At 39.1% G+C, this 11030-nt stretch overlaps 1 protein-coding gene across 1 annotated transcript in view; it reads right to left on the bottom strand.

Annotated features, from left to right (window-relative positions):
• The window catches only part of LOC107565895 (slit homolog 1 protein-like), a 49254-nt gene that overhangs the window by 26900 nt on the left and 11324 nt on the right, over positions 1-11030 (bottom strand). The window contains exons 6-18 of the mRNA XM_016251191.1: positions 9574-9645; positions 9139-9282; positions 7895-8058; positions 6425-6448; positions 6184-6328; positions 5103-5177; positions 4884-5027; positions 4644-4787; positions 3190-3356; positions 2968-3100; positions 1303-1371; positions 1142-1213; positions 984-1055 (exon numbers count right to left, since the gene is read on the bottom strand). Of these exons, the coding sequence (XP_016106677.1) occupies positions 984-1055; positions 1142-1213; positions 1303-1371; positions 2968-3100; positions 3190-3356; positions 4644-4787; positions 4884-5027; positions 5103-5177; positions 6184-6328; positions 6425-6448; positions 7895-8058; positions 9139-9282; positions 9574-9645 (1425 nt within the window). The remainder of the gene's footprint in view (positions 1-983; positions 1056-1141; positions 1214-1302; positions 1372-2967; positions 3101-3189; positions 3357-4643; positions 4788-4883; positions 5028-5102; positions 5178-6183; positions 6329-6424; positions 6449-7894; positions 8059-9138; positions 9283-9573; positions 9646-11030) is intronic.

Raw genomic sequence — 11030 nt, 5'->3', positions numbered from 1 at the left:
GCTGCACCAATATACCTAAACTCGCTAGTTCAAACTTATGCGCCCTCCAGAAGCTTGCGTTCTGCAAGTGAACGGCGCCTTGTGGTGCCATCCCAAAGAGGCACAAAATCACTCTCACAGACCTTTACCTGGACTGTGCCCAGCTGGTGGAATGACCTCCTGATCTCAATTTGAACAGCTGAGTCATTAGCCATTTTCAAAAAACATCTAAAGACACATCTTTTTCGCCAGCACCTGACCAACTAATACTAGCACTTACCTATTCTATTCTATTCTGTTCTATTCCTTTCTATTATTTAATAAAATAAAAAAAATGCATAAAACCTAGCTACGTGTACTGTGCTAGACTAACTGAGACTTGTCATGGCACTTGTATACTGTTGTTCTCTCGTTGGTTTGATTGCTTCTATTATTCTCATTTGTAAGTCACTTGGGATAAAAGCGTCTGCTAAATGATTAAATGTAAATCTATATCTTTAGTTGAACTCTACTTCTGCACAATTAAAGTGCATTAAGCACAAAATGAGCTGTTCCAATTTAGCAGACTTTAAGTATAGCAGTTTAGTATACTAAAAGTACAATTGCAGGGTATTTTTATTAAGTACATATGTAAATATATTTGTAGTAAACTTAGAATAACATAAATGTATTTTAAAAACATTTCAGGTTTTAGTAGATTTATTATATATATATATATATATATATATATATAAACCATTTTTCCAGAAATGTTATTCATTAAACATAATAAAAATGATTTAAAAATATGAACAGAATTATTTATATTAATAACCCTAGAAAACCTTTTCTTTTAAACTAATTGACAGTCTTTTTTTTAATAATAATTGATTTATTTTACTGTTTTGAATAAGAAACAGCTGCTTCACAATCAGTTTGAAAGCTTCATGCGACTGCCTGCCACAATCACACTCGAGTGCTGGAGACAATGGAAAGACCGCTTTAGTTCATAAAGATCTACGTACAGCAAGCGGAGCGACTGAAGACCTCCAAACGCCAGAGTCGGGATACAGCGCAGAGCGTTATAGCTCAGGATCCTGCAGGACAAAATCAGACAAATCCTGCAGTGAGATGTCAGTGTCTCAGTGGTCTCAGCGTGTCATTAATGCTGTGCAAGACCTACAGCGTCGTCAGCTGACTCATGTTGGCAAACGAAAAGTTGGTCAGTGAGCTGATTTTGTTGTTACTCAGGTCTCTAAAATGAAAGATCACAACATGACCGTCAAACCAAGATGACAACTTCTCCATTACACACGTGTGTTGAACAGTAAGAGTGAGGCGTACACTAGCTGCAGGTTTTTGAAGTTGGACAGCTCCTTTGGCACCACACTGAACTGGTTTCCATCCAGATACCTGCAGACACAAACTCACTGTTAAAGCCATCTACATATTTACAGTATCTCACAGAAGTGAGTACACCCCTCACATTTTTGTAAATATTATGTGGCTTCAGAAGACTTGTGTGAACCACTTTTATGAAGCTCTGTCCTTTGTGTGTGTGTGTGTGTGTGTGTGTGTGTGTGTGTGTGTAAGTCTGCTGGGTGTGGGGCAGGACTGAGGCTCCTCTCAGCACCTGCTTGTGGTGTTTTGGTAGGAGGCGAAGCTTTAATAACGGGCTGAGAGCGCAGCACACCTGGCTAGAGTCAGTGAGAGCTCTGGCCAAATGAGAGGTTTTCATGCTCGGAGGAATGACAGGCATTTGCTGACGCTCTGTGTGTGTCACTCCCACTGAAAACCACTCTCATTACACACACACACACTACAGCTCTGACCACCAAGCACACCATTTACAACCCTCTTACTGATAATAAGAAAGATTTTGCATTTATGGTAATCTTAACCTGCTGGGTTTTTCTATCTCTCTGAATTGCTCTAGTAGCTCCTCCCACTGTGAAATTTCATTGGTCTTCATCTTGATCCACATTATAGTTTTTTTTTTAATTGCTTAGACACTAAAAGTGATACTTGAGGCCCACTTAGTGAAAACATTCACTCATACACCTAATCTTTAGACCAAGTCTGCAAAACTATAAGCACATTGCATGCTTTAAACTCAATTTGATATTGTAAAACAAACTTTTTGCAAAACTCTAAACACAGTTCCCTACATTACACACATCATTCGAAACTAACAGCTCTTTTGTTTAATTTGGGAAACACTGCCATTTTAATGCCACACTCATTTACTTATGACCTACACACAGTGATTATGTGTGAAAGCACTTATACATCATTTGTTCACTTAGAAATCTAAATTCTCTTTTTTTTATAAAGAAAGAAATTATTTTTACCCCCTTGCATTTCTGCTTACATTGTATGTATATTGTACAAAGCGCTTTATAAATAAAGCTGACTTGGCTTATATGCATATTCAGAAACGACTAAAAACACATCTTTTCCACCTTTATTTCACTCTCTACCTCTAGCAATTTCTAATCTATTTTAATTCTACTTTATCTAGATTTATCTTTTTTTTTTAATAAAAAAAAAACAAATAAAAACAAACACTAGCTTTCGATTTTTTTCTATTCTATCTACTTGTTTTTCTTTGTGTGTGTGTATAATAAATATATATATATATATATATATATATATATATATACACCTTGCTACGTGTACTGCGTTAGGCTAACCGAGACATTTGCACATATATTGTTGCTCTTTTGTTAGTTTTGACTGCTTTTATTGTGCTCATGTGTAAGTCGCTTTGGATAAAAGCATCTGCTAAATGACTAAATGTAAATGTAAATGTGTGTGTTTTGTGTGTAGAGTTTTGAGAAATGGCCCATAGTTTCAAAAACTGTAAGCATTTTGAAAAAAACTGTAACATGACATAAGCTCTGATTGGCTGTGATTTCCTCCCTTTTCTGAGGCAAAAATGTATTCCTTGATACTGGAAATGATACAAAGACAGAAGACAGTGTGATGGTGCTCAGAGCGCTGACTCACAGCTCGGTGACGTTGCGCGGGATTCCTTTGGGTAAGACGCGCAGGTGTTTGTTGCTGCAGCGCACCACGGTCTCCAGACAGGTGCACTCTGAGGGACACTGAACAGGCGGCATGCAGCTCGCCTCCGCTTGATCTGCCCACATCACAGACACACAGACAGTGAATCATCCTACTGTAAAAACCGTGTGTCAAATCAATCTTTATGAAGAGAAGAGCGTGTACCCTCCTGGCAGAGGAAGTCTGGTAAGGCCACATCCTGCAGGGGAATCTCTTTGAGGAACGCCGGCCGCTGGCAGCGCGGGTTTCCCGTCACGATCTTACGGTTCCTCAGCCAACTGCTCATCCACGCCAGGTGGCAGTTACAGTTGAACGGGTTGGCCAACAGGTTTCTGACATTCACACACACACACAAAGATATTAATTAGCCACCTCTGCAGCGCCAAGCTTGTCCTAAACAACAAAGTACTCTTTCCATGGAGTATTATTTTGTAATTCATTACGCCCAACACTGGATCTGTATTGTAAGGTGCAGCATTATGTCAGGTATCTACCTTTTTCCTACATCCCATCATGCTTTGTGTGAATTATGGGAGTAAATTTCATCATGTTGTCACTAATCATGTCACTAAACACTTTAAACAGATTGTTTAAAGGCTTGCATTCAGGCTCATTCTATAACTATAACTATTTTTGGTCTGTTTCAGATTTAAGGCCATAAAAAGTCCAAAATAGTACAGCGTCTTCAATTTGGGGACAGAAAGACATTAATTTAAATATAGCTTACACTTCAAAACGATATGGTTTAATTGATTAAATATGAGCGCTGCCAGTTTCAAAGTCAGGTGCTGTGCTGCTTTGTTTACTGCGGTTACAGGAGAAACGGCTATATTTCTGCCGTTCCGAAAGCGCCACCTGCTGGCAGAGAATGAATTTGCATTTTTCAATAAGCCCTTCTGCTCTTTTTGTTTAGACCAAAGCCAAAATAATACCTTATTTTTACGCAGAAAACACACAGTTGTAAATGTGGTTTAATGAATGATAAAAATCTAAAGATATAGCCTTCATTAAGATACATTTATATGCTACTAAATGAATAGAATTGTTTGATAATTATTGTTTAAATTAATCTAATATCTGATACTTTTGACTTCCAACACTACACCCTCCCGTCTCCCGGATTTTGGTACCCAAATGTTGACAGGTATGCCTTTATCAACCCCCTGGAGCCATGTGGAGAACTTTTTATGATGGATTTATGCACTTTATTGGGTTTGACCACTATCCGCTGCCATTATAAAGCTTGGAAGAGCCAGGACATTTTATAATATAACTCCAATTGTTTTCGTCTGAAAGAAGAAAGTCATAGGTGGCTAAGATGGCTTGAGGGTGAATCAATAATTTTTCATCTAAATCTAATTTTCATCTTTGGGTGAACTAACCCTTTACTCGCACTCGGTGTGAAAGGCCCTTAAGCTTTTGAAAGTCAAATGATACCAATGAATGAGGAGAATACAGTTAAATCAACTCAAAGACTGTTGAAGAAACCGTCAGGCTCCAATGGCACGGCTTCCCAGGAATGATCCAGCTCGAGTTATTGACTACAGGAAACATCTGTCTCTACCACCATATGCTAAACTCCTTCTCAGGATTTCTGCCAATGTGTGTTTGGCTCGTACAGGGTTGAGAGGCTCTGCAGCGTGTCGAAGGCTCCGGGTGTGATGGTGGTCAGCGTGTTGTCGTAGAGCGACAGCAGACGGACGTTGTGCAAGCCCGTGAAACTGTTGTTGTGAATGCAGCTGATGCGATTGTTGCGCAGCATTCTAGAACAGAAAGACGTGAAGAGGAGTTCGCACAAAGAAAACCATATATTATGGCTGATTCAAATCTGATTGGTTTTTGACAGAAGCTGGGCTCACAGCATGCGCAGGCCATCCAGTCCTCTGAACATCCCGCTGTGCACTGAATCCAGCTGGTTCGCCGTCAGGTGCAGCTCGTTGACCGGAGATGCGCCCTCAAATGCCCCATCCTCGATCTCTGAGATCTTATTGTTGCTCAGGTTTCTGTAGATCAAACCATAATGTCATTGGAGCATCAGGACCAGAGTGTCACATGGATGAGAAAGCAGCGGCACTTACATTTTCTTCAGGTGAGAAAGCGTCTTGAAAGCACCTGTGGCCTCTATCGCCGTGATCTCGTTATTGTTGAGACGCCTGGAGAAAGCACATGGAAGAACGCGATGAAATAACAAACAGCCCTTACGAAAATTAACCATGGTTTCCCTGCTGAAATGGTTTTACTGGTTATAATGGGAATTATATTGGTTTTAATGGAAACCGTAATTAGTCTCTACTGGCAATTGGTCACCTTCTATTGGTGGCTTGTTAAAACCATTAAATCCTAATGGAATGTGTCCCAAAACACACTGCAGGAAACCCTTTTTAATGGTTTTAATGGTTAAAAGCTTGTAATGGTATTTGTAGTGGAAACCATTAGAATTTCTGAGATGGTTTCTATATTTTTTTTTGTTGTTGTTTTTTTAGCAGGGCTTACTAACAAAACCAAAAAAACATGGTTAAAACAGTTCTGTCATGACCACTCTCGGAGGGATTGGCATGGTAATATACATGACAATGTTAATGTATTTGGTCTTGGTGGAATAGATCTGCACACACCATCTATTAATATCTATATGCTACTGCCAATACATCCACAACATGCTGCTGTAAGCATGTAAGAAATACTGCTGCTGCACATATTACACATATGAAATAACCCCCATATAGCGTACATGAATCACCTCGTAGCAGATCTATACAGGTGAAGCTACAGGGTTTCTGAAGCAAGCTGCAACTGCTGCAGCAAGCACTAGTCATATATTTGAATGTTGAGCAGCGAGCTCATTGGCTACCGATACAGGAGAGAACCAATCAGCTGTGCCATGTGATGATGATGTCATTAGGTCAGATTGAGTTAGACCCATCTAGAGTTTCATGCCAGAGCTCTGTATTTAAACCATGGTAACCACAAATTAACCTTGGTTTTGCTAATCATACCATAGTTTAACCATGGTATTTGTAGTAAAAATGTTATACAAATGGTAATCAATATGCCAAAAAAGCATGGTTACTACACTTTTACTAAAATGAAACCATGGTTAATATTTGTAAGGGAGACTCCTGGCATTCATTGGCAGGTGTGAGGTGTTTGCTGTCTTACAGTTCAGTGGTGGATGCTGGGATGTGCTCAGGGATGCGGTTCAGCCGTAGACTGGAGCAGTCCACTACGTTGGACTCACAGCGGCATTTGGCTGGACAGACGGGGTCATTATTACAGTCATAGCTCAGCCTGGTGTCCTCCGTTCCTGCAGCAAACACAACACGGTCATCCTCCAGCCGCTTGAGCAGAGCCTCGCAAACCAAGGCTTCGTGTCATGTTAATGAATGCGGTGCACACTCACCTGGGATAACATACTGCTCTTTGGCTGTGATGGAAACACAAGAAGACAATAATCACTAAAACTAATCATACACCATCAGCATCTCAGAATACAAATGCATTCACAGATGAGCTTTGGAAAATCGACTGTGTCAGTGATGGAAGGCAACAGAGGTAAAGTATGCAGTGGTACAGCATGCAAAATTGAGATTTTACATTTGTCTGGCTTGTGTTTTGGTATGTGCATCAATCCGTTTAAGCAGCTGTTGTGTAGTGGCTTTCTTGGACATAGTGCATGTGTGAGAATCAGCTCTGCAAACGGTATTTTCCTGAGCTTCTCAGTATCAAGCATTGCATTCAAGCACTGTACGCAGCACAGAAAATATTGCCGTTCAAAATTCCTGTATGATTCATTTTCCAAAACAAAACATGATGTACTGGAAACCATTTGTAATAAATGGTAGCTGATCACAATCTGTCATTGCCAAAACAACACTAAGCACAAAATATGCAGTATACAGTGGGTACGGAAAGTATTCAGACCCCCTTAAATTTTTCACTCTTTGTTATATTGCAGCCATTTGCTAAAATCATTTAAGTTAATTTTTTTTCCTCATTAATGTACACACAGCACCCCATATTGACAGAAAAACACAGAATTGTTGACATTTATGCAGATTTATTAAAAAAGAAAAACTGAAATAACACATGGTCCAGTCTCTTTTGCTCACCAAAGCTGCTTTTATTTGATCAAAAATACAGTAAAAACAGTGCTATTGTGAAACATTATTACAATTTAATATGTTGCTCAAAAAACCTTCTTTGAGTGAAATTGAGCAAAAGTGACAGTAAAGTTATAATATTGCAAAATATTTCTATTTCAAATAAACGCTTTGAATCTTTTGAACTTTCTATTCACCTGTGAATCCTGAAAAATAAAATGGATCATGGTTTCCATAAAAATATTGTGCAGCACAACTGTTTTCAACGTTGATAATAATCAGAAATGTTTCTTGAGCAGCAAAATCAGCATATTATACTGATTTCTGAAGATCATGTGACACTGAAGACTGGAGTAATGATGCTGAAAATACAGCTGCGCATCATAGAAATACATTACAGTTTAACACATATTCACATAGAAAACAGCTGTTTTAAAAGGTAATATTATTTCACAGTTTTTACTGTATTTTTGATCAAATAAATGCAGCCTTGGTGAGCAGAATAGACTTCTTCCAAAAATACTAATTATTCCAAACTGCTAGTGTATATTCAGCAGCTGCTATAATGTGATAGTGTTTTAACCTGCAGACTCTACTCATTCAGTACAGTAAGAGGTCACGGTCGTATTGTTTTTGATGAATCACAGTGTGTAATGGATGTGTTTGATGGTTTTGTGAATAAACATAATGAAGTTTTGAATAGTGTATAGAGTTTGAGGTTTACACAGTGATGGTTTGTGGTGTTGAAGGCTGAAGCGGCAGTGTTTTACCGGAGCAGCGGAACTTCTTGCTCTTGATCTGGCCGATGCGTTTGTTGGCGAGCCGGCGAGGGCTGGTGCATCGGGCGCCGCTGGTCTCGATGGGGTTGGAGCGCAGGTAATCAGCCAGCCACTTCAGATTACAGTCACAGATGAAGGGATTCTGGGCCAAATGACTGCAGTGACACAAACACATTCACCTTATCAACATCCATGTGCAGTTACTTGCTCTGCTGGGCATTCAGCTCATCTAGCCGCGTTTACAGCGATATTCATACAGCTCTTCACATATAACATCACTTCAGTAATGATGGTTAGAATTGCAGCTTGCCATCTGTTGAAGAAACATGTCAAACATGATCATGAACTTTGCCTTAACCTCCCCTGTGGAGCTGCAGTTTACATGAGTGAAGCTGTAACCTGTTATTTGCTAGACTAGACTTTTAATAAATCTGTTCAGAGGATACAGTATAGTGTGAGTGTGTGTGTGTGTGTGTGTGTGTGTGTGTGCATGTTTATATGGCTTATGAGGACACAAATTTGTATAATGACATGGGTATGACATAGGTATTACAACATGAAGGTGATATATGAGGACGCTTTCAGTGTCCCTGTAATTCAAAAGGCTTATAAATCATACAGATTTTTTTTATCTAAAAATGCACAAAGTTTCCTGTGAGGGGTAGGTTTAAGTGTAGGGTGATAGAAAATACTGTTTGTAGATTTATAAAAACCATTAGACCTATGGAGAGTCCCCATAAACCATAAAAACCAACATATACCTACCATATAGCAAATACTTACAGTTACTCATATGCTTTACATGCAAGATCAGTGGAACATATTCATTAAACTACATCAACAACACATATGCAGTTTCATTACTTATTGCATGTTTGTATGCAAATATAAGCATTAGGTTTAAATATATTCAATGCCAATAAAGACTCCTTAACATTAGGCATGCAAGCAAGCAAGTTCTTTTTTGATTGTAAATGTCATATATATATATATATATATATATATATATATATATACACCTTGCTACGTGTACTGCGTTAGGCTAACCGAGACTTGTCATTTGCACTTATATATTGTTGCTCTTTTGTTAGTTTTGACTGCTTTTATTGTCCTTATTTGTAAGTCACTTTGGATAAAAGCGTCTGCTAAATGACTAAATAAATAAATAAAATAAATATATGAATACTGTTTGAAAATCAATTAAAAGTATATGTTGTGAGTGTGTGTGAGCTCACAGGGTCTGGATGACGCGCAGCGAGGTGAAGGTGCCCTTGGCCAGTGTTTGGATTTTGTTGTCGTATAAAGAAAGCAGCGAGAGATTCTGTAGGTCCTGAAAGGTGTTTGCGCGAAGACAGTGGATCTTGTTTGCGTTCAGAAGGCTGGAAACACACGAGGAAGAGAGAGATGCTGATGAAACAGCAACATGCAAAGTCAGCACATAAACTGTTATAATCTACACCTGTTAAGTACTTCCCAGCCCTTATGAAAGAACAATCATGAATAGAAACTCTTAGATATCTCAATGGATTCTCCAATGGAGAGCAAATGGGGGAAATTCTTCCGAAACCAAATGATCTGAGCTGTTCCGTCCACGTTGATTTTATGGCTCTATACTCTTGCGCAACCACTGAGCAATGAAATCTTGCTCTGGAGGAGGCTCTCACACTCACAGCAGCTGGAGGGAGTAGAGTCCGTCAAATACTCCTTTGGGCAGATCGGTGATCTTGTTGCCGTACAGAACCCTGAACATCAGAGAGACAGTCAGCAGAAGACCACATACACACATGCTTACTGCTAAAGATCATACATGAGTGCTCGGAGGAATAAACAGAGCTGCAGATCTCAGGACCGACCGCCGCATCGGCACAGTGCTGGAACAAGCACTTGATTTAATATCAAGACTGATATTAAGATATGCAGTTTCCTTGGTACACATTAGAAATACATTTCTGGTGTTGAAATTTGCGACATTAGCAGCTGAAATTATTTCAAAGAAGAAAAGGGGATTTTTTTTTGCATCAAAGGGATAGTTCATTCAAAAATGAAAATTTACTCCACCTCCAAGAATGTAGATGAGTTTGTTTCTTCATCAGGTTTGTAGAAATGTAGCATTGCATCAGTGTCTCAGCAATGGATGCTCTGCAGTGAATGGGTGCCGTCAGAATGAGAGTCCAAACAGCTGATAAAAACATCACAATAATCCACAAGTAATCCACAGCACTCCAGTCCATCAGTTAACATCTGGAGAACACAAAAGCTGTGTGTTTGTAAATAACAAATCCACAGATTTGTTCAGAGCTGTTTTGGATTGTAAACGGTGCTTGATCTGTGCAGATTTCTCTCCTGATTCAGATCAGACCACTTTTTCACTGGAGGAAGCGTTATTATGGATTATGGACTCTAAAATATGGAATATTTAAGTTAAAAACGTCTTAATGCTGGATTTGTTTCAGCTTTTGTGTACTCCAGATGTTAGCTGTTTGGACTCTCATTCTGACGGCACCCATTCACTGCAGAGCATCCATTGCTGAGACACTGATGCAATGCTACATTTCTCCAAATCTGATGAAGAAACAAACTCATCTACATCTTGGATGGCCTGAGCATGAATACATTTTCAGCAAATTTTCATTTTTGTTAAACAGTTTCTTTAAGGTTGCGATGAAACAAAAGTAGCAACAGATCTTTTGTTTTTTTCCATATTGTGTGATGTAAAAAAAATTGGAACATATGCATGGATAAATTGTTCACAATAAGATCCATAAAATACATTTACGAAACAGGTTGCATAAGTTTTAATTTCATGCACACTTATAGAATCTCAAACTGATGGAATTGAATTAAAAATGACAGCGTACAAACATCGTTCAGTACAAACAATGCATACAGAGATACAAATAGCGTTCTGTACATCACTTTGGTTACCGTACAAACAACACACACACTCACTCACTCACTCACTCACTCACTCACTCACTCACTCACTCACTCACTCACTCACTCACTCACTCACTCACTCACTCACTCACTCACTCACTCACTCACTCACTCACTCACTCACTCACTCACACACACTCACACTCACACTCACACTCACACACACTCATTTACTCACTCACACACTCAC

The sequence above is a fragment of the Sinocyclocheilus grahami genome, unplaced genomic scaffold, assembly GCF_001515645.1.
Source record: "Sinocyclocheilus grahami isolate Dianchi unplaced genomic scaffold, SAMN03320097.WGS_v1.1 scaffold1034.1, whole genome shotgun sequence".
Lineage (NCBI taxonomy): Eukaryota > Metazoa > Chordata > Actinopteri > Cypriniformes > Cyprinidae > Sinocyclocheilus > Sinocyclocheilus grahami.
The sequence above is the reverse complement of the archived record's forward strand: the minus strand, read 5'-3'. Positions and strand labels throughout refer to the sequence as shown.